Below are 27849 nucleotides of genomic sequence, written 5' to 3' on the forward strand. Positions count from 1 at the left end.
GTTGTTATGAAATTTAATATAATCAGTTTTAATAGATTCGTTTCACTCATCATTGTAAAAAAATAATTGGTTAAAAACCTCTAAACTGGGACGCTTCCACTTTAATTTTGTTTCCTGTGAATCCCATAATTCGTTTTAATCGAGCGTAAAAATTTACATTAGCGATAATCTCGGAAATGGTAAAAGTTAATTACATAAAAACGGTTATTTATGTGAACAACAAAGACATTTGTAATTTTTTCATATTGAATTGAAATTTTCGATAATTCGAAAGAAAATATAGAACTCTATCGATTCGAGCAATAATGTAGATCTTCTTTACCACGTAGTTCTCGAACTATTTACATCGAGACTTATCCTGTATTTTTTTACGATTGAGTACAATGGCGATCGACTGAGCTCACGCACCCCATGAACTGTTAAGCTCTCCGGGTCGTGGGTTCCGTCCACATCGTCCTTGTTTTAACGACGTCAATGGGTTCGAAATGATTTTAACAAGCATGTCCTAGAAACGGGAAGAAATCATGGAAAATAAGAGGTTACATTGAAAAGGAGGGAAAATTATCGAAAACCTCAAATGTTATTGAAAATAATTGGTTTTATTTCAACAACAAATGCTAATAACAATAGTGAAACACAATACACCGAGATAAAATTAAAAATGCTACTGTCCACTTGAAATAAATACATATGGTTAGATGCCAATGTAGGTAAGTGTTAATTTTTGTATCAAACATCGATTTTTATTCGAAACGCTCATTTTCAAAAATTCTCATAAAATATATGTTTATCAATTTTTAAAAGGCTCTAAAAACATGTCCTGAATTAGTGAATATAAGGGAAAACCATGAGTGATATGTAGTACGCTCCGAGCATTAGGCTTGAGGAGTTGCGTCACCAATGGACATAATCTCTATACAGCGTGTACTAAACATGATTCATCTTCAATTGAAAAGTTGTTTTAGGTAATGTTCTCGCATGAGATAGTTTACATTCATGGCTAAATTTAAGCTGGCACTACGCCATTTCGCGTTAAATAGGGCTACGGTTTGGAAACCAAATTTTCTTCTATTTCCTCTTTTGTTATTTTACCGCAATGTACTAATCACTTTAGGCCTCTGAACATGAGAGTATTGTTCCTGAAAACTTTACCGCCGTAAGTTCTTTAGGTTTTTCCGTGAGTATCGAACGAAAGGAAAAAACTATGACGCAACTCCACAAGCTCAATACTAACACTTTCGATCTAGAGGCGGAAAGAGAAACAGCAAATAAACTGTGTTGGTACCAAGGTGACGTATAAACGACGTTATTTTTATGTCGTATCTGTTGTAGTCACGTCATTCTAATACGTATATGTAACGTTAAAAGTAAAAAGGGAGTATTATTGACGTGTTTTTAACGTCACCTTTCTAATGGTGTACTTATTAGAGGAAATTCAATGTGGTATCTGGAAGAAATGTAATGGTTTGGCACTGGAAAATATTTTTATATAACTAATAAGCAACGATCTTATTACACCTACCTACCTCAGAAGAGCTGTAAAAATAAAATTATATCTAGATTCAGCATTCAACAGAGAGTCAGACTCATCATATTAAATAATATTTAAGCCTACCTACATTCTTTGTTTATTGCCTAGAATTATGCCTATGGAATGCATATCCACCTAACTAAAGTTACAGAATGCACAAAGCTCAACGCGTTTTAGATCATTGAAATATTCACTAATTATAAGTCGGTTTAAAACACGATTCTTGAGGTTGACTTATTAACAAACTTCTCAAATCTCTATAGCAGATCTTCCAACACATGGAATGGCAGTTCAACATCCAAAATGGTTGATTACGTGTAAACCTTCGAGATGTAACATCACTTTGACCAACTTATAAGGTACACTACGAATATCTGGCATTTCAAGCTGGTACTACAATGCTAAATATAAGGGGTGTTTCTGATTTTATGCGACCGCAGTTATGCCAGAACCTCGTAAAAGTGGAATAAGTGAGCAAATGTGGAAGTTATAAGATGGCGAGGTTTTTGCACTTTTTTGAGCCACCCCGTATATTTAAAGTTACGCCCCCCCCCCACATCTCTGCCTCCATCTTACAACTTTTGTAATTAAACTGTTTTTCTATTTTATCTCCGCGAGGTTTCTAAATACTTGCTGTCGTATATAATCTGGAACACCCAGTATACAGAGTATTAATAAATTTCCAAAGTACCTACAACGAGTTTAGAAAGCTAAACTGAGTTCAAAAAAGCACAAGTTAACGTTAAACATACACTCTGAGTCACTTCAATTTATCATTTCTTACTAACATTCTTGAGTGGCATGGGTTTGCTGTGCTTTCACAATCCGCAGGGTATTTCTCTCTATTATCACAAGAAACAAATTTTCCCCCAGCACCAATCAAGAAACAAATATAACTAAAACGCCCAATTTAAGCTTTAAGTGTGACGACGTCCCTCATGGGCACGAAACCAAAATTCAGCCTCATCTGCTCCAAGAACATGAAGGTGAGGATAGTTTGGGGTGCCAAGCGCACGAAAGCAGGCACGTAACCCTTAAAAAAGCCCATGGGCCCCAATTTTGCTGTGTGCACGATGATGGCTCCCAGAGACGAAAACTCGCCCGGTTTTGCGTTCATCGCCCTCGTTTTTATCACGTCGAGAGGCTGAGTGAGAGAGGTTGCTATGGCACCCTATTGAAGAGAATTGAGTAGAGGATAGCTTGTTGGAAAATGGTTGCTGTAAAATTGCCATTGATCCATGCTTACCGCACTTAGACTAGACAAGAAGTGAGTGGTGAGGTTGTCGCTGAAGTATCCGGATTTGAGGAGTATTATTTTTATTTGATCGTAAAACGAGAGCTGACCTATCGTCATGAATACGGCCCTGGAGGTGGCAGTGGAGGCTCCGCTGAACAATCTCCTGATACCCTCTTCTTGGTAAACGCGAATTAAGCCATCCAGTGCATGTTTGTAGCTGAATATGACACAAATAGTAGAAATATTATTTGGATACTAGCAAACACTCACTTTCTTCGATTCTCTTTGGGTAATTTAATATCATTCTGCATCCGGACGTTGACCATATCACCGGGAGTACCGACGAACCCTCCACAAGCACCTAAAGCATCGTCAAAACCGAATAAATAAACCATTCTAAATTTCGAGAATTTTAAAAGACCAAGGCATAATGGTTTGGTGAAGTAAAATGAATTTTCAGAATATTGCGATTCCAACCCATGTAAATTTTTTAATATAAAAAATATTTTAAAATTTTCCACATTGCTTTTTGTGAAGGATTAGAGATCTTAAAATTATTTTTCGAGTCCTAGTTGATATTTTTATATGATTTTAGAGATTTAGATAATTAAAAAAAATCACGTGATAACCGCTAAAATTAGTTTCATTAAATAATTCGAACGACAAAATTTACAAATGAAAAATCAAAGCTTTTAACAAAGAACTTGGGATACCTTGAATTTTTCAAACATTTTTAGATTCAGCAGATTACCACATTCTACCCCAGAACCGTTTCGATTTTTTTATATTTTAATTAAGTATTATGTATTTAATTTTTAAATGAAGAATCACACGACAGTTATTTTTATATATCATTTTGGTTTTGAATTCTAATTACCAGAAAAATAAAATACCTGAATGTACATATTTTTTCAAATCACCCTGTATATAAACGTTTTTGAATATTGTGAAATTTTGACACGAAGGGTACTTATGTACGCATTTCTTAAATTTACTGATTAATGTCCTTACCAGCCCCTGCAGCTAAAACAACCTTAGACGCGAAAGAATCAGGTTGATACTTCTGTTTGGCCACCTCGTATATCGCGAAACGCGTTGTGGAATATGTTAGCTGCCTTAAGAGTGACGCTGACAGTCCGTTATAAAGAGCCAAGAATCCTGCAAACACCACGATATAAGAAAAAAATCAAACTTAGACATCTTCTTTGCCTTGATGCTTAACAACATTCCGAGCCATTTGCATCATACTGAGCTGAGTTTCTTGTTGAGTCTGCAAATGCACTTTGAGCAGATCCAGGGGATGGGTGCAGCAGGCTGCAAAGGCGGAAGACAGGCCTCCGAAGTACCATCTGGCTACCCTTTTTTGCTTCTCTATTGTCATGGTTTGAAATATATTTTCGCGTAAGGCCTAAATCAAAAATTAGACAAAGAATGTGGATTTTTGATAAGTGCATTATTATTGAAAATTGTTTATAGATTTATTGAACAAATACGTACGTGAATATTAAGAAATATAAGTTCAGTACTTGCTATCTTAGGTACACGTTCAACTATGAATCTATATAAAAATCACGTTCTGCGGGATTATTTTTGGAATCCCATTTTTAAGGAACTTATCTAATAATTAAATGCGCTTATTCCCTTGCCAAAATTTATAAATTCGGACGAATTGCGTATTTTAATCTTCGAACGAGTGAATATGAGTTTCAGATATTTGATACAGCAAGTATTTATTTATCAAATATGTATTGTATCTAATATAATTATCTTTAAGTTTATTTCCATTTGTATTATATCCAGTGTTATATAGATAAAGCTATTTGTCGTATATATCGTTAAATTTTTAATAGGGTCTGATGTTTGCATTTTTCCTTGTGTCGAAAAAAACAGATAATATCCTGCAAAAGTTACATCATGCCACTGTCCAATCATTTTTATTATTATACATATAAAGTTTTCGCGTGAATCGTAGAAATTTATATGTTTATCATTTTTTACTTTACATTGGAATTAGTAGGGAATGTCGCAAACAGTAAACAAAAAAGATATGATAACCACAGCACAGTTTCCATGGTCTCTCAGAATTAACTGACGAAAGAGTATATAGTTTAGACTTGCACAATGAAATGAGAACTTCATTCCTGTAACATTTGATGCAGATTTTAGTCTTTTATTCAGACCTCATACCTACCTCTTGGGACCTATTAGGACCTCGTGTGCATTCTTATCCTTAAATACCGCTTCAAACATCTCAAAAATGGTGAGATATATTACAAGAAAAAACCAAGAGGCCAAAAAAAATAAACTGAACAGCTTGATTTTATTGTAAAATTAACCGTTTGCGGTGTCCCAATAACAGTTGGAAAAATTGAACAAATAGGCACATCGGGCAGAAAATATTAGTTAATAATTAATTTCAATTGGATTTTCTAATAAAACCTAGAAAATACAATGTCAAGCCTTGAACTTAGTGTGCTAATTGGTAGGTACAACCTGCAAAACATTACAGGCCTTTGCTTTATTCAGAAATCTCAAACCTGCCACCTGGTGGCCGCTCAATTTTCACAAGTTCAATGAACGCATCCGCATTGCCAGACGGGCAACCTTAAAATTAAAAAATTTAAATTTACATTACAATTTTGGTTACCCAAATGAGCGGATCAGTGTCGCTCATAATGGTGACTATTAATTCAGTATTATAGCAACGTAAACAAGTAGTAAGTTGTATTTGCATTGCAGTTTTTGGACAGTTTACTGTCAGTGTGACGTTCAATTTTAGGAAAAATGTAGCGCTTTGGCAACAACGCCCAGACGCCAGAAAATGATGAATGTCAAGATTTTTTTTGAGGTTATATAAACAAAAACGTGTTATGAATCTTCGCTTGTGACTTACTAAAAAAATCGGAATTCCCTTCGTTTGGCACCTCTCAGGGTCAGGTAATAATCTAAATATCTTGCTTAAACTTAGAATTTTCTCCTCGACACGCTCATAGTCCACTACTTATAATCCACTATATGTACACCACGAGTTCTTTCGCTGTTGATAAGCGTCTACATAAGCAGGAGGGTCCAGTTTTTGATATTAATTACTTCAAGGTTATCACATAGTTTTCGGAATTGGTAGTTCCATCGCCCTAATGTACGGGTTATTGAATTCGAAAACGAAATTATTTACCTTGAGCTGCGCAAATTTCCTTGAGAATTGTATTGATTTTTCTGTGTAGAACTCGGACCAATGGACGCTCAGGAGGATCAAAACTGTACTATCACTATGGGTCTAATATCACATTTTTAAGTGTAAATTCAAATTAGAAACGACAACATGATTCATTATTCATGGCAAGTGAAGGTGACTTTGACCCATTTGTCAATATGACTTAAATTAAAATTTGTGAGGATGAATGCATTTAGCAAGTGCATATTCAAAGGCACAATCAAATATGCTGTAACTAGTTATATAAGAAATGATAGTTGCAGCTTGGGGGTTCAAATAATTCCAGTATACCTGATTTCAATATAAAAACTTTGTATTAACTCTCCGATAAAACTCAACTACAATCTAATAGTTCACTAAGAAGTGACAGTTTCACTGCCAGATAGATTAATACGAATCATATGCATTTACCCTGAATTGAACTCTTTAAGTTAATGTCAAGATCAGAAGTTATACGCTTGGTAATTTTTAATTCAGTGCAACTACTTTACTGTATATCTAACTATTCTTAAAATCTCCATTACTTCAGTAGTTTACCTCTTGGTTTTGCCTCAGATTTTAACCAAGTATAACATTAGTCATTCTATTTCAGGTGAAGGGAATCAAGATACCCCAATTATGGCATCTTTAACAGACCCAACCATCTCCAACCCAGTACTGTCATCACTGAAAGTAAAATCTGAAGATAAAATCATTTTCATAAGAGAAAATTCCTTTGCTGACTCAAACTTTGTTATAACGCATCTCATAAAGCAATTGCTCTATCAGCAATGCCGGATTTGCTTTCTGATGATGCACAATAGCTTTGAGCACTATCAGAATGTAGGGAAAAAACTGGGGTATGATTTGCGGCAAACTGTTGAGATGGGCAATGTGAAAGTCTTCGATCCTCTCGAAGATTTAGTAGAGAACATCGGGCAACAACTTGAGGTAATAATTGGCTTTCACGACAAGTCAGAAGAACTTTAAAAACTGTTTTAGGATGCCAACAATGGCGGCATTCTAAACTGCCTCTTTGACTCTATTAAAAAGGAGATTGCCTCATTTCTCTCCAACTCGAACAGTCCCATATATTTGGTAATCGACGATTTAAGTCATTTTCTAGACTTGGGCGCTGAACTATCAGAGATGGTTCAGTTCACCAATAACTGCATTAATTTAACTGGTGAAGGAAATATTTTTGCTGTTATAAACTCCCATGTCAGCTCAAAAAATGACTTGGTGGTAGCCAATAGTGTTCAATATGTCTGCGATTTATTTGTGAATGTTTCATCTTTGAAAACCGGCAGAAGCACTGATGTAACCGGGTTAATGACTGTTCAGAGGGGAGAGAACGAGCAAAAGTACCATTTTCGGGCTTTCGACAGAGGGGTCAAAACTTTTCGTCCTGGAGAGGCTATTTTTAATTTATATAAATGACTTCAGTTGGGATATATACAGCCAGTGCCTAGAAATAAACGTATACGAGTTTGGCAAAAATTGTGCTTATTTTCTTACCTGGCGAAAACCTTCCACATTAAAATAACTACAAACAATTGGACTAAAATACTTTTATTCTTGTTATTATTAAGGTAAAATGTATGCAATGTTTTGACTAGAATTAGCCTACTTTTAGAATTACTTCATAATTATCGAACTTAAAAAGACATTGTCTGAGGAAAACAAACACTTATTTAAAGTTTTATTTAAAAAAAAACATCTAAAAAACGTGTGTAAAGACTAAGTAGTAGGTATGTACAAAAAAGAATGTGGCACGGACATACGAGGCGTTTGAATAAAGTTTTATTGAATGGAAGGGAGGCGATTGCGGGTTGGAAAATATATACAATAATTATGACTTATTAGACCGTAGAAGAATCTCATAAATTATTCTTTATGCCCTTAAAATTATGTTTCAGTGTTTCGTTCAAACGCATCGTACTACTATTAAAACAGAGCCAATCACACGAATTAGTGACAAATAGGGTTTATAAAAAATAACTATTAACTTCCATTGATTGCAATGTATAAAATGGTTTCTAAAATTTCCATTAAAGTACCAGAATTGGTACGGCTTTAGCGGATGTGTCTGGGAAAGTACAAGTAGGTACCTACAGTTATGACCAGGGAATATAAGAAGACAGTAACGCAATTTTAACCCACTTTCCAGCGAGTTATGTATACTCTTCCCCTCGAGGAATGAAAATACAAATAAAAAGAATATCCTGTCTGGGAACTGAACCTGCAGGTTTTTTATTGGTGGAAACTTAACATGCTAGGATTCTAACGCACAGCTGACATGGTCTATTCCGTTTTCAATACTATGAAAAGGGGAAAATGGGGAAACTTAAAACTTATTTTTTAGAACAATAGCGACGTATCATTTATTTTCTTTAAAAATAAACACATAAAGGTAAAATTTACGCATTAAAAATGAACCCATAATAATTACATAGTGCTTTCTTTCAATGTCACCTTTTATATATTTGTCTGGTGTAGTTTGACCACCGGTCTATCCTCAGAACTCCAATCCAAGTGCATATTTCTCTAAAATTTTCCTTTCAATCACGCAGTTCTCCATAGTTCCCTGTCAGTGGCACATTGTAGATACCACCTAAAGAAACACTAATTGATACTTACTTGTCCCTTTCCCATTGTGCCATGTGAAAGAAAACCAACATTTGACAAATTTATTTAGAAAAACCATTTGAAAATATTTGGAGGGTTCACATTAAATTGCATTTTATGTCAATGAGACGGGGGTTGTTACTCGTTAAAAACTCCCACGGAATTGACCATTAAAGCCTCCAATTAAAAATATCGCAAAAAAAATGCGGGCACTACAATAACTCGTTTCACATTAAAAATAGAATTTGAAAATCGATTGTTCTATCCCACGAAAGAAAAAGTCTATTTATATGATAAAACTAGCTAAATGTTATAAATTAATAAATACACTATAAATACAATTTGGCCTGGGGTTGGTGACAAAGGGCGCGTTTCTGGAACGTCTGCTCTGCCAATCGCGCCAGACCCTGTATAAATTTACATATAGAAATACTGACAAAATTGTCATGAAAATAAAGACAGTCATTGGCGCGTGTCTATCCTACGGTCGTCTCGGGAGGGGAATATTTTTCTACGCGTTAAAATAATTATGGTCGCTTACAAATACTATTGAACCTAAGCGATTTACGGGGTTGAGACTGCTACCTCTGGCAGTTGTAAACCTTAAATACGTTATATGTATTGATTGGCACCTCATTTATATACATTATTTTCGGGTACTAATTCAAGGGAAAGTGTTGCAAATGAGGTACCGCTTGACCGGATTACAAGTTTGTGCTAACATTCACACAGTTTCTGCTATTGCTATTATGCAGGTAGACGTTAGATTGACAGCTGGAAATGGGTGTTTTGTATTGTCAATAGTAGGCCAACTAGAATATAATACATACTAAACTGATAAGACTGTATGCCACTTCTTTATGTCACTTGTATTAGAAAAATATATCAATTCATTTCCTACTTACTCTTTCTCTCTCTCTCTCTCTCTCTCTCTCTGAATATTGACATACCTCATATTCCTGCAGTGACATAAATGAAAAGGCAGGTCGACGATTTCAGACGTGTTGCCCACATTTGACTTAACTCAAGCGTTTTCTGGGTTTTATAAAAATTTGATTGAACTTCCTAGGATTCCACGAGTCTTTACAAATAATTTTTAACACAAATGAAAAATACTGATTTGATTTGTCGCGTATTGCGGCCCCTCCTTCTGCACTGGGTCTGCGTCGCCTCGAGCGATGCCTTTTTGGACGTTTTCAGCTCTACGCGGCGAACGACTACCTTACGGCACCAGTTGCAATGCCTACCTAGAAAAAAAGAGGAAAAACGTAAAACCCTTTTTCCAGTAGATGTTGTAGATGTGTATGAAATTGTCTAGTGTGGAATATCAAAAACTTTACCTGTAATAATTCCGGCGTGTCTCAATTGCCGTTGGCACTTTTAGTCTGAATAATGGCCTGATTGTTCTTGTTGTTGCTGTCAGTACCGTAGATTTTACCCACTTTACCGGTCATAGAGGCGAGCAGCTCCTGGCTCTTTTTATGAGTCGCCCGCAACGATTGCAGCCACTCTTTCAAGCCGATCTCGTCTGGATTGGTAAGTGTGATCTTCTCCTTTTTACCGTCCTAAAATCCGATACATAGTTTCGTTTTCTCTAAAATGCTGCGGACCAGAACTTACCTTTAACGCAAGCATCCTTAAAACTATACAATTCTCATTCTTAACGTTTTGTAATTCGGCTGCTACTTCCTCGATTTGATCCATTAGTATCATTTCGGGCCGAGAGCCTTCAGGATATAATTCTAGCCTTAAGAAAATATTTTCTTTTGGGTATCAATTTGTAGATATTGAGAATTAGTTATTACCTATTAGGATATAGTTTGGCGTATCGCAACTGCCACGAAGCTGACCATGGCCCACCTAACCGTTTAATATATCCGTGCAAAATACAATCAGACTCTAAAATAAATGAAAAATAATTGGTTTAATCATATATTAATGCCGAGTGAGGCTTGAACTTTGAGGCTCACTAAACTCTCTGGCGACCATTATATGCATATAGTAATATTTTTATTGGGATTATTCTGGAGACAGAGAGTTTGGAGTACTTCGTATTTATCAGTAATGAAGTGTACTCTAAGAAAAAAAGAAGATATTTATGTATTTACAAACACATGTAATATTACTATTTTCTTAGAACCGTCGACACACGTAATTCCCCATTACTTATTTACGTATTTGTGGTTTTGGTATAGCACAGACAATAGGTTTTAGAAAATACCTTTTTCGTCGTCGTACGGTTTCTTCTGTTTCGTCTTCTTCCTTTCGTTTTTATCGGCCTCCTGATTGACAGACTCAAACACAGTTTCCGCCACTTCATTCTGCCATCGTTCTGATATAACCAGAGGGAAGTTTTTGTACAATTCTTGATCAGCATCTGTTAACTAATGACACAAATAGGCTCCATTATTCTTTCAGATAATTTCTTCCAGCCGAAAAGTTACCTTAATCCCTTTCGTATCCTCCTCATCAAAAGAACCAATGTCAAAAGCATCCGCTGCATTAACTTCCCCCCTAGGAGGAACCAGCGGCGGATTGTACTTTTGGTTGTACACCTGACTCCAGTCCAAACCCCCAAAGAAAGAATGTGCTTTTACTTCGTCGGAGCCGCTCCCGCGACATCCCAATCTCTTATCTACATCTCTCTGCAACAATCCCTCCAATAGGGATTTTAGATCCCTGGAAAACGAATCTGGGAGCTCCACATTCATCGTCAGCGTCATCTTGTCAATTTCGTGTTTGTCTTTCGTTTTGTGCTGGCGAAATGGTGAGTGTCCTTTGAGCAATTTGTAAAGCATACAACCGAAACTAAACCAGTCTGCTGATGAGTCATATGGCGTGCCCTAGAAAGGAAATTTGAAATGAGAATAATACCAAATATTAAACAACGAATGAAAATGGTGCTTAAAGCTCACCTTGCAAAGGACTTCGGGTGCCATATACCCGTGGGTGCCCACGCTGGCGTGGGGTTTCTTTTTGCTAAAATCACAGGCAAGTCCCAAGTCAGAGATACGCACGTGGCCGTGCTCGTCTAATAAAATATTGGCCGGCTTTAAGTCCCTGTACACAATGTATCTCCGGTGCATATGTTCTAGGCCTAAAATCACCTAAAAAATGCTCACTTTTAACGTTCAATTCTGTTAGAATACATTGAATCATTTTAGTGATTAGACATGCAGTATGTTTAAAGGACATTTAGAATATCGATTCTTTGCCATTGTATTGCAATTAAAACCAACTGAATGTTGTGAAGTTTTAAGGTTGATTTGACACTTCTGAGGGCTATTCTCTTGCCACCTTTCCAACGCAATATTAGGAAATGGAAACGAACCTCTGCAGCGTAGAAGCGCATCTCCTGTTCGGCAAAAACTCCATGTTGACTGAGGTGGTAATGTAGATCTCCGCCGTTCATCAAGTCCAAGATGAAACACAGCTTATCTGGCGTGTGGAAAGCGTAGGTCATACATACAATGAACGGACAGTCCTACGAACACAAAAACATTTTAACAAAAAAAAAATTGAAAGCTCGAATTTGTCTGTCATTATTAGCGTTTTAGCTCATGAAAAGCAAAAGCCCCTCGTTTTCTGCCTTCCGATAACATTTTCCAGTCAGGAAATTAGAAAAAAGAACGCATACGTTAAAATCTCGGCGTTCATGAATCGGGCCAGACAAACGAGAAAGACGCAGATCAAGATCTTTTTTAGGATGTTGACTAACCTGTCCGGTGGAAACTAAACTGAGCATGATCCTCTCGTTCAACGCAAGAGTTTCACCCTGTTTCATTTTGATGCGCTTCTTATCGAGGCACTTCATGGCGTACATCTTGCCGGTGTCGGCCTTCCGGCAGCCATACACCTCGCCGAAACCTCCCCTACCAATTATACGATGCACACTGAAGTCGTTCATCGATAACTGGAAAAGCAATAGATAAAACGATATAAATTAATCTTAGTTAATAAAATAGATAAATACATTCGTGTAAAATGCAAACCAATGATTCTTGCAGTGCGATTTAAAATGAACGCTTGTGATCGCATCACAAGTATTCATTTTCTGTCAAAGATTTCAACGCTTCGCGCCCCAAAATTCCCTCATCTTTTGAAAAATTTCTGTCCTTGGTAAGGTCTTGTGTCACTTGCTTACTTTGTTTATTATGAATTGAGTGTGTACTATACTGATATAATCGAGAAGATTATTGTCTCTTCCCAGTATTTCTGGCATAGAATTTCTTTGCTCGATACCTTAATTACTTTTATGTTACCCGTAGGAGAGATCAATGACGGGCAGCTTGACCCATTGTGTAATTAATATTAAACGCCTCTAAATGGTTATTTTTAACCGAAGCATAAAATGACCTGACACGCCTAACAATAGCTAGTTACCGACCATCTACGTGTAAACCGACCATAAACGATATTCGTTCGTAATTTACTCAAATTTATAAACATGCGACATAACAGCGTTGGCGGGCGGGTCTCCAGAGATTCCCCGACATTTTCTCTGTGGGAGTCTCTGGACATGAATTTAAAGCAGCAAAAAATTTGGCTAAAATAGAATTCTTAACAAAATGGTGCATGTAAATACCAATTTATACGGTTCAGTCTTTAGAGAGCGTAGGAATTAGGAATTAATACCAAAGATAGTTACAATTACAATCGATTTAAAATAATGTAAACTGAGAGCGGGAGTATTGAATAGACCAAGATAAAGCGAATGGAGGATGTTTCAACCACAACAGTTGCCCTATTTTTAGAATTCAATATTTGTAGCCGACCGAGCGAATCCCACTGGAAACTTCACGTATTGTAGGCAGTGCTCGATATTTCCTGTGAAGCATGTATAAATACGTTTTAGCCAAAAATTTAAACCCTCTTACTCACCTTAATATTTAATTCTAAACTTTTCCATTGTAAAAACCTAGTATATTTATCACTGAAACGGAAAAAGTGTTAATGATCATCTCTGCAACAATACTAAAGCCTCAAACCTTTCTAAAAATTGCTTAAACGGTTCTTCCCTAAGATGGCTATAAATTTCTTCTATATAAGGCTGAAATGGAAAAACACTTATAAAAATGAGGAAGAAGTGGTAGCATTGCAGCTAAATCACCTCGAAGAGCGTTGCAGGCACTTCTTGCCTCATTAGATGTTGCTGAACGTGTTGAAGGCACTCTTCTGAATATTCCTGCGAACAGGTCCAATCAATGAATTTAGAACTTGCACCAAAACAATGGAGTTAAGGACTTAAGAGACAAATAACGAAATTAACGTCACAAATAGTTGGCTACTCACATGTGTTCGAGCTAAGAGTTCCTTCATAATATATTTATCGTAAATGTCTTTGGCTTTTTCTTTGCGCTCCTCGTACGACTCCAGTTTCCCATACTCTTTTATCTGAAATGAACAAAGTGATCGACAAAACATCGGTGCAAAGATACATCGTTGCTAAAGAGAAATTTAATCGCAAACATGGCCCGCTGCAGAAACAACTGTTCTGGCAGGACGAGGATAAACTGCAATCTCCTCGTCAGTAAATTATTCATCCTGCAATAAACCCGCTGTAAAGACTCGTCCTAATCGAAAAAGCCCTCCTTTCGTCTGGATCCCGAAGCAGGAGTCGTTACCTAATGGTAAAGACGCCCCTTTGATGTTACCAAAGCGATTTCGAAAAGTCAACGAGGGACCGACACGATGACGTTTTAGTAGACCCCCCCCCTCCCCTTTTTTTCCTCTCTTTTTTTCTAAACTGTTATGTGGCTAAGGGGTGGGAATGGCTAATGACATTTGACCCGGGTTTTTCTGAATTGGACAGAATGAGGGCTCACTCAACGACAAAGACGAGCACAGTGATTTATCACCGATTTTGGGGAATTTGAAGAAATTTGAATTATATTTAATATACTCATCGGCACTGAAAACGGAGCACCATAAATTTTAATAAAATATATTTTTTTTTTTCGTTTTTGGTCCGATTCCCAACTTTCTTTCTGTAGATAAGGAGAAAATTATTCAAGATCAATAATGATTCTGCGATGAAACTGCGTGCATAACGAATGTAAGAGGGAACACCAAATTGATGTTCACTCTAATCTAACTTTAGAACGCATTTAGTTGAAAGCGAAAAGTGTTCAGGAAAGGAAGTGTAATGTATTCTCTATAATGTATTTTTAGAATCATGTTGATTTCTCGGCCGGTTTTAATGTTATGAATAACTTAAAATTGTATCGTTATGTAATGTTTCATGATCATAATAAACACAAATGACACTAAAGTAACTTCAACCCGAGATCGTAAAAACGCCATGGCTAAACTTTTAAACAATTTGTATGTAAAATGTTTTTAGAAGCGGGCGTTACCCCCATGTGAGCGAACGATTGCCGATATTCTCTTGGCATACCTAAAATAAAAGGGCGAGTGTCCTATATATAAATGGGAAGTGGAAACTGACTGTTCCCATTTCTCTAAAAGGGTTCGTGTCCCGGATATATGGTTAAAGGAGCAGCAACACGTTCCTCGCCCAAACACATGTCCCAAAGATGATCCGTTGAATTTTCACTTGAACTTAATTCTGTCTGGTGCATACCAGGAATGATCGCGATGGTGCGCAGCGTCACGCATTAGAAGAAAGTCATCCCCAGAAAATCCCCATGGGGGGTAACGAAACAATCACCAAAGTTCGAGTTTTCTTACGAGGATGAGACGTTGTATAATTCGTAACTTTTGAACCAGCCAAAACATCAACATGATTCAAAAAATAATCTGCAGAGAGCGAACTGCATTTCAGCCCGAAACATACATATTTCAGTGCGAAATACACAATTTCGCCACAGGATGTTCTAAAATTACATTAATCGAGCATCATGTTGTGTTGTCCCGAGAACAAAGTCAGGCTTATTGGAAAAATCTCGATGAATTCTATATTATTTAAAGAAATTAAATTGACACTATAACATGCCATTTAAAATTCCGGCGTCAGTTCTCCGGCGTAGGTCATCCGAATACTGATATTAAATACTCCCTGATTTAACAAAACTTAAAGTGCAACTTCGACGAATCAGTGAAACTTTACCTCTGCAAAAACAGCAATAAACACGTATTTTTTAATAGTTTTTAGTGCATCGAGTTAACTTAACTAATTAAGTAGAGCCAACTGATTAATCTACTGTTATCAGCACTAAGAGAATAATTTCAATCCGAATGCACGACTTCTATCTGTGACATCATCCCCTTATCAATTTGAGGAGTTTGCCAACGCTTTAGTAATTTGCTGTTAAACCAGATGCTTGCTTAAACTAATTGGATAATAATATAATATTAAGTTGAAAAGCTATTTAATAATAACTTCATAATTAAAGCAATATTTTAGCATAAAAAAAGATTTACCATTTACGATTCAATTAAACTAACGTTACTGGGGCATAAGGTCCACGAATCGATGCTACGTACTTTTACATAATAACGATTTCGTTTTTTGGCGGTTCACTAACGAAAAAGTACTCTAAAGTTAAATTCGCCGCAAATTTACCAGAGCCCAGTAACAATCTATCACATCGGTAAAGTGAAGTCTAACACGAAATAGTTGTTTGATGGAAAAGTTAAATAATGACGGCGATTAATAATTGAGATATTTGGCGAAGCGAGTGCGTTAATTGAAGTCCTGATTATTAGTCGATCATCAATTCATATATGTGTTGGTTGCAATATGTGTACAGCAACATTTCAGATCTGAAAAATTTGTCAATCACACCTAGGAATGTGTGACATTTGACTAACATGTCAACAATTGTTCTTCTACACATTGACACCGTTACTCTATCATTCGAATGGCATTCAATGGATTCGCCCAAGATTAACAGTTTTACCTACTATTTATACACTTGAAAAATATTTGATAACTCCAGTGCATATACCATCTGGATATGTGTACACCAACATTTGATACTTGAAATATTTGATACATTTGTTATTCATGTGTTACATTTACCAATATTTAACAGACACGAGAAACATTTACTCCATATTTGACTAACATTAGTCAGCAACTGTTCCTCACATTTGCAACATTTATTCAATATCTGACATATTTACCACATCATTTGCCCCTATTTGAATAACATTTAATGTATTTGCCTCCCATTTCAATTACCAACATTTCTCCCTTTTGCCTGACACTCATCGCATGTAACAGACATTTGAACTAGTTGCCCAACATCTGCTTAATATTTGACGCATTTGAGTAACATTTTGATGATGACGGTACACCAAATTTGATTACCCCTTAAGGTGCCTTAAAACCCGTTTTATACTGGAAGTTAAATGACCCCCACACTCACATTCAAATGAGTGCGATGCGCATTTGAATGGATAGAACGCTGGCGTGGAAAAGTCAACAAATGTTCACATATTATTACCACAACTTTTATACAGAAATCCATATCGCACAGGTGAATTCAATAATTAAACAAAAGTCCTATCTAATCTAAAATAATCCCCTGTATCTGAGGAATATGCTATATAAAATCTTTATTTTGCCTTAATTACGATGTCGGGCAGGGGGGAGGCAAATATACTATTGTTATTCAGCAATCGCATTAATCGCCGTCAGAATGGGAAAAATTAGGGGTCGTCTTCGATAAAATCCTATTAAATCAGGAAACCCTTAAAAAAGTGTTTCGGTTCTCAACTGTAAGTTTGAAAGATTTAAAGGGGAAAACGTAATTGAAAAAAAAAACATGGTTAGTCTTTTCTTTTTTTTTTTTTTTAATTTGTTTGTCCGGTATTTCAATGCTTTAACGACCTGTATCTGACCACCTCATCGTATTTATCCTCGTAAAATGACGACCTAAAAAAAGATCGTACGCAGGGTTAAGTTCACATCGCCTTTCGAGTTTGCTTTCAGGTTTATCAAATTAATTATTCACGATTTTTCAGAAAATGTGCATAGTTTAAAACGATGGGACTACGAGGAGAGCGACATCATACTTGGTAAAATTTGAACCCCTAGGTCCTAGGAACATTGGAAAATCGATGGCGAAACCCGAGATCTAATGCCTTCCCTGAAATTGGAGGATTAGTTCGGGAAATTCGTTCGAATATGTTTCAAATTTCGGCATCGTTTGGCCCTTTTTTATGGCTACTCGGAACTACACCCACCCTTCTCGCATCTTAACTTCACCATAAGCCTCCAAAGCACATTTAATGCAACAGGCCTGATGTGAGCGTGGAATGGCATCTCATTTTCACATGTATGTTTACGATTAGTGCGCCAGCCTTCGAAATCATTTATCCCTTTTTTTTATTTATTTATTTCTGGATAATGGTGGGCGCGCCCACGTAGAAGTAATAGCGAACAGAGGGATAAGCGAAGCTCGAAAATGCTTTCAATTCGACAAACGGGAGAAAGTTTCCCCTGAAGACACGTTTACTTAGACGATTTATCCCCTTATAAACGCTTTTTCTCATACATATGGAACAACGTAATACAAACAAAATTCGCAAGGCAACCCATAAACGAAACTAGCGAATTAACGCCGCCATTGCCGCAAACATCTACATGTCGTTTTAATTGGCATTAACTAAAATTAATTGAAAATAGTGCTAAATGATGGGGATCCCTCAGTTTTACTTAATAATAATTATTGGAATTTCCAGGGAAGACTTACATGACAATGAGCAGACACACACGCACGACTATAAAACCCAACATGCATATTATGTTTTACCGTATATCATCGGGAAAAGCTCAAAATCTCAACAGAAAATGACAAATCCCATAAAACCCAAAGGGAACACACGCTCGTATGTGTTTTATAGGATTTCGTTGTCGCAGATCTAAGATACTATGCATAAACATGACTGGAATCCTGTATATTGAAAACCTGACGCTGCACTAGAAATATACGACATATTAAGGCAATATATAATAGGTAACATTAATGAAGTTCAGGTTTTAGCCTTTGAATTGCCATTCTGAAAATCACGAAATAGGGTATCAAAGTAACAGTAAAAACCACTCGTTTATAACCGCACTTGATACCCCACTTCCGTTGGAAATTAAAAAAAAAACGTAAAAAAAGTTATCGCCTGAAATTGTTCTAAAATTGTCTGAAAACACAAAAATTCGGATTAAATTCGGAATTTTGCATCTCCCAAAGGATTCTGTGCCTTTTCTTAGATTGAAATTCCCGTATTTTTCAAAAACTTTTCGGAATTTTTCGAAAACTTCCGTTAGTAAGTTGAATTTTTAAAATTTTCCGGCTGAAAAATACGTTTTTAATCTTCCGAAACGGAAATGTCGAAGATGTTTAGAAATGAGGAAATTTGCTACTAATTGAGTTGGAAAAAAAATCAAATGTAAGGGCAAATGTTTTAGCACCATCTCTGAAAAAAACATTTCCCAACCCCCGATTAATTAACTTTTTGCGCCTCAAGGCAAATAGAGCGTTAAAGGTCTAAAACCACCTCCGTAATTTAGAAGCCATCAATATTGAATGCGCTTCTTAACCGTCCAATCGGCTGCAGGCAATTTTCTACGAATATCCCCTATTTCCCAGGAAAGCCTTCAAGAATTAAACTCGGAAAAGTGGACTTTTTGCCAACAATCTTTTCCAACTTCATTAAAAAATTAAACAACTCGGCGATGCAAAGTTGCAAGATTAAATTAGTAACACTGTGTGCTCAGACTAATTAGTAAAGTTTACGCGGCTTAAATCTAATACTAGGACTCCGGTGTTCCGTCAAAAAAGCCAAATCCTATTACTACACAATGCACACTTCTTCTAGCTTGCATATAGAAAATGGGTCTGAAACTTTGAAGTTTCCTCGTTGAACAAGGGCGCTCAGGATTCGTCTTATCTCATCGCGACAGACCAAGTTTTACGCCCTTAAAGTCCTTTAGGCTCGAGTAAAACCCCGGAAGTTGATTCGTCCCCCCAAGTTTCTATTTTACAAATTTGGGAGGAAAGATAGAAGATACCTGCGGATTTGGTGTGTTGAAAAAAATTTTGTTCGTTAATTTTTAACCGCCAAATATTCGAAAAACGGCTTAAGCAAAGATTACCATATGACAAACATAAGTACTTTCTATGAAGGACGTCCTATTCCCACGTCCACCGATTTTTGACATTCCACAGTTTCGCTATCCCATCCATCGCATCTTCTCGCCTATCGAACACAAGATTTGTTCGGGGAATTCAAATTATTCGCTTACAAAAGTAATAATAGCCTCATTGATTTACGAGAGCAATTCGTAAGCGCCTTCTTTTAACTTGCCAATTTAACATTTAATTTGCTGAGTAAATTTACATGTCACGCAATTTTTACAGGGTAAACGTTACAGAACTAGCGGCTAGGAGATACACATTTTTTCATATCGATTCGTCGTGGAAATTCGAAATTCGGAAAACTTCGAATTGCAAAATACGACAAATCATAAAACACCGCATCACGCTTAATCGGTCTTCTAAATCGACATAAAACCAAAACCTCCGACGGGTCTTCCATTGACGTAATCGAGGCAATAAATAACAATTTATTCCTGACTGATTATTCACCATGCAGAGAGAAAATTACATTTTCAATATCACGACGGGCGAGCAAAACTGACTTTTCCGGTGTGAACGAACTGACCCCCCCTCCCCCCCCCCTCCCCCCTCCCCACGTATACGAAATATCCACAAGTTTCCAGGACAACTGTCATGTAAAAATTTAATCGATACCTTTAACGACCAGGTTTATTTGTTCGCCTGTGAACAACCTAACAAAATAACACAAATATTTTACAAGTGTTTTATACGTTTCGGTTTTACGGTGAGTGGAATATTGAGCATTTCGTTCCAGGTTTATGATGTGCGGTGTAATTAAGAGTTTTCGTTTGAAGTGCGCCTCTGGCATGCTAAATCGAGACCAAAACTCATTTCCTATTTATTCACTATCGGAAAGGAAACCTATTTACTTCGAGTTTATCTACGAGGAACTCGAGACGAGTAATTTTTTCCATCGCTCATGAATAAAAGATTTTTGAAGCGTTATTACGCTTTGAATAATTGACTCTTCTTGTCATGTCGAAATTGAATTAAAAACACTTTTTTTTTAACAATAGATTTTTAGTTGCTGCAGTTCTACATATAGCAGAACGTATTCGAATCAACGAGTGTGCCTGTTCCCTATTTTTTCATCCTGGGTCCTTACCTACTCCTACTACTTAGGCTACTAAGTATCTCGTTAGGAAACCCTACTGCCGGTCTACTCGTGTCACATCACGGAACCTCAATTTACAAAATTGTGCACTTCCTAACTGATTGCAGAAACAGCTATTCTTACAAAGTCTTTTGGCACTTAGACCGATTTAAAACTAACTTCTTCAATAGCTAACTGGAAAACCATTATACTTGCAAATTTTCAATCTCAAATACTCTCAATCGACAACACTTGTAGTTCAGCTGGCAAAAAAAAGGAGTTCTGAAAAATTGAATGATCCAAAAGTAAAAAAGTTGGTTCTGGAGAAGGTAATTCTTGCAATAAGCTGCAGAACGATAAATTTTTTGCAAGCCTTGGAAGTGACTCGAAACGAAGAGAAGGAAAAGGGTAAAATATAAGTTAGCATCCTATTAACTGTTTTTATTCAGTTTTTCGATCCAATACAGCAAATCTAAGCAAACGAAAATGCATATTTAAACCGAGCTTAACTCTTGTTAAAACCTTAGGTTGACACAAATTATATGCCCTACTATAAATTAGCTGAAGTCCGAGATGAAAAAACTGAAATCGCACGTACGAATAGCTTAATATTATTTGTCTCCGTCACTTCCAATGGTTATTTTAAACTAAAAACGCCCTCCCTGATAATATTTTTTCACCTCTCACAAACTTAAATTTCCTGCTTTAATAAATCTCACACTAAACCTCTTTAATCTCATCGAACCATTTCAAACGTAGGTGTCAATTCACATTTTTCAGCTTACGCTTAGCAATAATAAATCCATGGTTAAGCCCTTTTTAAATTTTAAATTTTGCCACCATTCAGAAATTCATTAATTGTAAAATCACCTGTTATAAAATTGTTAAACACGAAAGTATAAAACGAACTACAATTGCCTTAAGGCAAGTCGTAAGACCCATCGTTGAGGTTATATCGAGGAATCTATAGTGCATATTATACGAGTATTGGCTGATACCGTATATTGCTTAAACTTGCTGTGTAGTGCAGTTGCTAATAGAAGAATCGAAAAGTTGATTTTTTTTACGTCTTAACGCTACGCCTTGCGTTAACGAACGCTAACAATCACGAAATGTCATAAAATTAAAAAGGTTTTTGTCGTTTGTGACTGGCCATAATTTTTCAATTTCAGACCATCATTGAAGAATGATAAACCCTTGCAAAGAACGAGAACCCAGAGTAATCGACAATGACCTTATCGCCAAATGTATTGAATTGCAATACCCCAAGGGAGAGGTGAAATTTCCAAATAGAATAGGAATTAAATATTAAACAATTTCGATAGGTGGGCCGTTTACTAGGACTTGAGGGCATTCCCTTGGAAGAGGTCGAAGAAATACGCTTTGAATACCTCTACATATTAAGAATCGATCATCTTTGGGCTCTAAAATCATTGGTGAAACTTAGCTTAAACAACAACTTTATTGAAAAGATTGAAAACTTGGAAACGCTTATACATTTAAGGTACTCCCACTCACGTCTCTTTGCTGATGCCAGAATAATGGAAATGTTTCAGGGAACTGAATTTGTCGTTTAACAGAATAAAGAAAATTGAAAATTTGCAATGTTTAGTGAACTTGGAAAAAGTCACATTTTACGAGAATCTCATTGAAACTGTTGAAAATATGGACAATCAAACGAAAATGACCATATTTAGCATTGGTAAGTCTCGAGTTTTTATTGAATTCACGCTTTATTAATGCTCCTAAAGGTAAAAATCGTATAAGCGACAAAACATGCATCAGCTACTTCCGAAGATTTGAAGCTCTCACGTCGCTAAACATGGCAGGAAATCCTTGTGCCGAGGACCTAGATTTTCGACTCTATGTAGCAGCTCTCCTTCCAACTCTAGTTTACTATGAATACAAAAGGTAGGCTACCGGAAATTGCACATGTTGGAAAAGCATAAAAACACTGATATGACCCCACACCCCCCTCCCCCCCAAACCGTCCTCCTCAACAACCCCTGTTTTTAATCACTACCATGCTTGAAAACCAACATCTAGAAGCCAGTATTTCGCAGAATAACCGTGACAGAGAGAGCCGATGGAAGCAAGGAATTCCAGGAATCCCTGAAGAAACTGGAAACCGTGGAAAGCAGGGAAAAAGAACAACGAGATGCAATAGAACGGGAACTGAAGGATGTGAAATTGCATTCCAAAATGTTTGTTGAGTACTTGAATACTGGAAGGCTATTTGAGGCCATGTATGAGGATGATGAAGAAGGTGGTTACGTTTCTTTTGAATGCACGTGCGAAATATTATTTTTCTGCAGGCAAAGCTTTATTGGAAATAGGAGATGAGGTCAACGAACTCTATGACGAATACAAAACCCAATTCATCGGCTTCTGCCAACAAATATTCACAGTGGGAGAGAAACATTATAACACAAGAAAAACCGAAGTGGAGAAGTTTGAAAAATGCGTACAGAAAGCCAAGAGTGACAATCAAACCGAGAGCATTAGATTCATGGAGTCATTTTTAGGTTCAAATCATCATCATTCAGATTCCTTAAGCTACGCAAGTTCACGGCTAGACTTAACTTTCAAGCTAGTTAATTTGAGTTCAACGCCTAAACTATCTTTGATTTCCAGAGAAGAGAGATCGAATATTCTCAGACACAAACCTTTGGAAACTTCAACTGGAGCACAATGCAATTACAGAAGACGTGTTTGAGTGCAACATTGAAGAGCAGCGAAAGGTATTTGAGGAGTTAATTCACTTCACCTGGAAACATTTGATGAGGTGATGAAAGTCGAGAGTCTGGAAGGTTAACCTTATTGAACTGGTAATTTCAGGCTGGAGGTCACGTTGTTTGAGCAAGTAGACGAGGTGAATCAGATTTTTAGCCAGGTATTGGAGGAGATGATAAATGATTTTATTGGTGAGTGAAAGAGCGAAAAAACGACTCAACATTATTAATTGAAAATTTCAGAGGAAGCTCGAGAACTATTCACCAATATCCGCGCAGCTGAGGTGACTTATTCAGAAAACCTCAACGACATTGCTCTCAGGTTTATGACTGCCTTAAATGTCAATCCAGATGAAGAGGTAGCGGAATGTCTGTTCGATATCATTTTTGACCAGTGAGGTCGTCCTCAAAAGTCCAAAATGAAAATAGCTATAAAATTGATTTCAGAAACGCTCTGACCAACGCAATGTCGGCTACTCACGACGTACACATGCACACCATAGATAGTAGGGAAGATCAATTGGTAACCTTTAACTAAAGTCAAAAACTTGGCCTTGTAAACGCCTTTCAGGTCGCTAAAGCTCGAGGTTGGCTGGAAAATTTGTCTTGTGAATTAGAAGCGCAGAAGATAAAAAGAAACAGAGACAAAATCTTCGAAATAAACCATTTCTTGGACGTGCAGCGAGAGAAATTTGTGGAATTGACCAACGACCACGCAACTACAGTTAATATTGAGGAAGTAGTTTTCGACCATTTAACTGGATTAAATCATAGGCTAATTTAAATGTGATTATTGGCAAGGCTAATTGTAGTGTAGCGGCAAAATTTAGAAAAAACCACACTTCTTTGGTATCGACCGAATGTGCATAAATGTGTTCAAATTCCACCGATTGACGCAGGCATTACCGGTTAGAATACGCATTTCATGAATTAATAAACCTGTTCCTTTAATGGTGTATTGCAATGTGGAATAAGAATAAGGCCAACGCGCTTGTCGGGATTGTGCCCCCCATCACTGCCATGTGACTTCGGAAGCGAATTTTTTTCGTCTCTAAACTATGGCAAATGTCCCCCTATAAACAGAGAAAAGGTCCGCGAGTCCGGCCAATTTATTCGGGTTATTTCGTTCTGGAGATGTCTCAATCCCCGTCTCTTTCAGACCAATTTTTTTTCATTACCTTCACCCAATTGGGGCCTAGCACGGCACTTCCAGTTTCACTTTCATATATATTACGAAGGAACAGTTGTTATTTACGGACATGTATCCAAGGACGAGGTTGTTTTATGATTAAGCAAAGTTGGATAGAGGTAGAAACGTAATAACCTTGGATAAAATATATTGCACTAATCGATGTTTCCTGGATCCTGTAAAAATTCATCGGCGAAGCACAAAAATACACTGAACCATTTCTCAAAACTTTAAGTGTCTTACCTGTTCATAAAAGGTAATTTGGGGCGAGGGAGGTTCCATGCTTTCACAGAATTCCTTAAATAGCAGATAACCTGAAAACGAACAATTATTAGCAAACTATAATGAAGCAGCTGTGCCGTCTTGCTGATGGTACTAATTCTAAATCTTCTTTGAAACGGGTCTATAAATGCAGAGAAACAGGCAGACAAAAAGTAACTGTCTTTAAATCATCAGTAATCGCAACCAAAACCATCACCCCTATTGTCATCATCGAACGAAGCAATTTAACAGGGAACTTAATCACACTTTCACAAAAATTAAAGACGTTTAATTCAGATTAAACTTAAATCCCGATTTTATCAAATTTTGATGTAGCACTTTGATTAGAATGATATTGGTATCATTTAAGATCACCTCGAATTATATTGAAATTTAGTGAATACAGAACCGAAATTTGCCTTTCAAAATGACATTATTCAATAGGACATCCAACAACCCTCACCATCTGTTTTTTTTTTGTCTAGTCCGGATTTAACATTTCCAGTGTCGTTTGTCGGTCTTTTCCGAGATTTTAAATTCGAGATTATGTAATGGTGAAAAATGAACTACATCCAAAAACAGAGTTCAGTCATTTTTCAAAGTTGCATCAATCGTTGAATCAGTGGATTGTTTCATTAATTAATTAAATTCCGCCTCAAAGTATGGCGGCGTTCCTCAAACTGGCCGGAAATCATCAGTCGGAATTGGTGTAGGAGTTGAAGCGCGACCAGGACCGGGAGTATTTTTGTATTTTATAATTTTTTTGGATTTAAAGCGATTTTTTTGCGACAAAGTTCCTTCGCAGCAAGTCAATTATTGTTTATTGGCCAATGTTTAATTCCTCTGGCCGGTTCAGCCACTCTTTTTCTCTCGTGGTTTATCCGCATCCGTCACAGTTTTCCAGTTATATACAAAAGTATCTAGAAACGCACATCATTTTCCCCCGTACGAAGCGCATGTGCTTCATATGTTCCCAGTTTAATTTCCGAATACATAATAAATTCTGGCAAAAATAGGGCATATTTTAAAGCATTGAGAAAGAAGAGTCCATTTTGTCTCCCTTAGACTTTTTATGTGCATGTTGTGGGTAGCGAATTGGCCCCCTTTTCAAGGACACTCTGTTAAACAACCCCATCGTGATATACAGTGTCTCAGATCTACGTTGCATTATCATTTTCCTGCACGTGCAGTTCCTCACCAAATTGACCGCACATAGGGCAAAAATTAATAAAATGGTCCTAAGTCAACATTTCTACGTTTTATTGTTGTACAAAAAATAACATATTCATTGCGAATATAAGTATTGAATATCTGTTACAAAAAAAACTAACAAAAATAGTTCCAATTCGATAAAATTAAATAACAAACCAGAATAAACGAAAAACGAGGGCAAAAAATTAACCGTACACAGTATCATGTTCATTTTTATTTTAGCTGTAAATATTTATCAAAACAATTTTTTTTGCAAATTCCTTCGAGGCCGATAAGTTGAATATTTGTTTTAGTCACCTTCAAACTGGAGGACTGTTCTCTTCAGTGATGAAACTAAAGTTAAAAATTTTAATTGTGATGGGAAAAGTCATGTTCGTGGACCTCTGAGGACCAGGGTTGATCCCAAGTATCAAAAACCAACAGTGAAACATGGTGGAGGCAGCATAATGGTATGGAGATGTTTTTCACGATCCGGTCATTGGTCAAAATTGAGAAATTATGTATAGGTCTCAATACAGGGTCATCCTTGAGAGCCGCATGCTGCGATTTGTTGATTAAGATGTGCCTTTACCTTGGCGTTTCTACCTGGACAACGACCCTAAACATTCATCTCGATTAGTCAAAAATTTGCTAAATGACAATAACGTTCCCGTGTTAGAGCAGCCGTCTCAGTCGCCGGATCTCAACCGGATTCTGCATCCCTGAAAACACTTAAAACGAAAAATCCGAGACCGGAATGTGTCCAATCGGGATGAGTTGTGGAAAGTCCTGCAGGAAGAATGGGTGAAGATTCCTATTTCCATTTGTGAAAATTCAATCGATTCTGTGCACCGTCGATGTCAGGCCGCTATGGACTCGAAAGGATATGCCACAAAATATTAGTTTATTCAAAGTTTTGTATTGATTATAATGAATTTATACGAAGCGTTTCGTTCTTCTGGCCAGCATAATTTATTGTTTTAATTTTTTTTTTAATATTTGTAGAAATGAACTTCGTTGTTTTTATGTTTATATTATTGTTAAATGTATACTTGGGTTTTTGTATGATACGTTTATTTTTTAACAACCGACTATTTTGATATAAAACTGTGGTGGATTTAAAATATTCCCCACTCTCGTCCGCAACTGTATACTTGGAGAGAACACACTATCTACAGGAAGACATAAAAGCGTAGAAGTATGGGCTCAGGACCTGTTCGGTCCCTTTTGCCGTATGTCGATCGTATTTGTGATCAACCGCACGTCTACTCAATCCTGGCGGAAATGTAGCGCCGCTCTTGACTAGCGCTGCTCCAAAATTGCCGCAAAATTTCCAAAATTGCGGCGTTCGCCTTAATGAAAAACTCGGCATCATCACGGGCAATATCTGGGTTTATGTTAGGTATTACCCGCAAACTTAAAGTGTACTTTACGGGCAATAACGAATCTTTACGAGCTGGACTAATTGAATCCATGCCCCGACCAGAGACATGAACGGTGTTATGTTTGGCTAATAAAATTTGCCCGTTACGGCAACGGCAACGGCTATCCGGATTATTTAGAACACAACTTTACAAATTGGCTGCCTTAAAAATTGCTCGAAACAACGGAAGCAAAACGATTGTGGCAGCTCTCAGTTGAAATAGAATATCGATTATCGAATGGCGACTATCTGAACTACATAAATTTATGGCAATGTAGCGAATGCCA

General features: G+C 36.8%; 4 protein-coding genes across 6 annotated transcripts in view; 2 read left to right on the forward strand and 2 right to left on the reverse strand.

The window, feature by feature from the left end:
* Positions 1 to 580: 580 nt before the first annotated feature.
* Positions 581 to 6407, reverse strand: Dic1 (Dicarboxylate carrier 1). 3 transcript variants are annotated; one of them, XM_066283498.1, is made up of 6 exons: positions 5944 to 6407; positions 3978 to 4176; positions 3780 to 3926; positions 3039 to 3129; positions 2778 to 2985; positions 581 to 2702 (listed from the first exon to the last, which is right to left on the reverse strand). In XM_066283498.1, the coding sequence occupies exons 2-6, from the start codon at positions 4147 to 4149 to the stop codon at positions 2442 to 2444; spliced, it is 879 nt and encodes a 292-aa protein (XP_066139595.1). In that variant the 5' UTR covers positions 4150 to 4176; positions 5944 to 6407; the 3' UTR covers positions 581 to 2441. The 3 variants fall into 3 exon arrangements, with proteins under 3 accessions (XP_066139595.1, XP_066139593.1, XP_066139594.1); XM_066283496.1 differs by having other exon boundaries at positions 5662 to 6406; XM_066283497.1 differs by lacking the exon at positions 5944 to 6407 and adding an exon at positions 4299 to 4465.
* On the forward strand, positions 5548 to 7461 carry Elp6 (Elongator complex protein 6). Its single transcript, XM_066283499.1, has 3 exons — positions 5548 to 5705; positions 6575 to 6912; positions 6964 to 7461. Exons 2-3 carry the CDS (start codon positions 6601 to 6603, stop codon positions 7399 to 7401), a joined length of 750 nt encoding a protein of 249 aa, XP_066139596.1. The 5' UTR covers positions 5548 to 5705; positions 6575 to 6600; the 3' UTR covers positions 7402 to 7461.
* A 56-nt stretch (positions 7462 to 7517) lies between these two features.
* The window catches only part of LOC136339898 (G protein-coupled receptor kinase 1), a 31831-nt gene continuing 11499 nt past the window's right edge, over positions 7518 to 27849 (reverse strand). Inside the window, exons 4-17 of the mRNA XM_066283484.1 lie at positions 24931 to 25001; positions 13882 to 13983; positions 13700 to 13774; positions 13578 to 13639; positions 13471 to 13522; positions 12308 to 12502; positions 11921 to 12073; positions 11505 to 11696; positions 11034 to 11432; positions 10811 to 10973; positions 10395 to 10488; positions 10210 to 10336; positions 9930 to 10154; positions 7518 to 9836 (exon numbers count right to left, since the gene is read on the reverse strand). Coding sequence (XP_066139581.1) covers positions 9951 to 10154; positions 10210 to 10336; positions 10395 to 10488; positions 10811 to 10973; positions 11034 to 11432; positions 11505 to 11696; positions 11921 to 12073; positions 12308 to 12502; positions 13471 to 13522; positions 13578 to 13639; positions 13700 to 13774; positions 13882 to 13983; positions 24931 to 25001 — 1889 coding nt within the window. The 3' untranslated portion in view covers positions 7518 to 9836; positions 9930 to 9950. The remainder of the gene's footprint in view (positions 9837 to 9929; positions 10155 to 10209; positions 10337 to 10394; positions 10489 to 10810; positions 10974 to 11033; positions 11433 to 11504; positions 11697 to 11920; positions 12074 to 12307; positions 12503 to 13470; positions 13523 to 13577; positions 13640 to 13699; positions 13775 to 13881; positions 13984 to 24930; positions 25002 to 27849) is intronic.
* Positions 19976 to 27205, forward strand: LOC136339901 (dynein regulatory complex subunit 3-like). Its single transcript, XM_066283488.1, has 13 exons — positions 19976 to 20397; positions 21939 to 22042; positions 22092 to 22270; positions 22323 to 22468; positions 22518 to 22677; positions 22830 to 23032; positions 23082 to 23291; positions 23401 to 23551; positions 23605 to 23690; positions 23742 to 23892; positions 23946 to 24021; positions 24070 to 26609; positions 26667 to 27205. Exons 2-12 carry the CDS (start codon positions 21953 to 21955, stop codon positions 24280 to 24282), a joined length of 1665 nt encoding a protein of 554 aa, XP_066139585.1. The 5' UTR covers positions 19976 to 20397; positions 21939 to 21952; the 3' UTR covers positions 24283 to 26609; positions 26667 to 27205.

Source organism: Euwallacea fornicatus, chromosome 7, assembly GCF_040115645.1.
Source record: "Euwallacea fornicatus isolate EFF26 chromosome 7, ASM4011564v1, whole genome shotgun sequence".
Classification (NCBI taxonomy): Eukaryota; Metazoa; Arthropoda; class Insecta; order Coleoptera; family Curculionidae; genus Euwallacea; species Euwallacea fornicatus.

Coding starts and splice junctions, on each gene's coding strand:
- Elp6 (XM_066283499.1), top strand. CDS start 6,601: ATGGCATCTTTAACAGACCCAACCATCTCCAACCCAGTACTGTCATCA. Junction 6,913..6,963: donor ACATCGGGCAACAACTTGAG/GTAATAATTGGC, acceptor AAACTGTTTTAG/GATGCCAACAATGGCGGCAT.
- Dic1 (XM_066283498.1), bottom strand. CDS start 4,149: ATGACAATAGAGAAGCAAAAAAGGGTAGCCAGATGGTACTTCGGAGGC. Junction 3,927..3,977: donor GAATGTTGTTAAGCATCAAG/GCAAAGAAGATG, acceptor TGGTGTTTGCAG/GATTCTTGGCTCTTTATAAC. Junction 2,986..3,038: donor CCCAAAGAGAATCGAAGAAA/GTGAGTGTTTGC, acceptor TGTCATATTCAG/CTACAAACATGCACTGGATG.
- LOC136339901 (XM_066283488.1), top strand. CDS start 21,953: ATGATAAACCCTTGCAAAGAACGAGAACCCAGAGTAATCGACAATGAC. Junction 22,678..22,829: donor GTTTACTATGAATACAAAAG/GTAGGCTACCGG, acceptor AGTATTTCGCAG/AATAACCGTGACAGAGAGAG. Junction 23,691..23,741: donor GATGATAAATGATTTTATTG/GTGAGTGAAAGA, acceptor TGAAAATTTCAG/AGGAAGCTCGAGAACTATTC.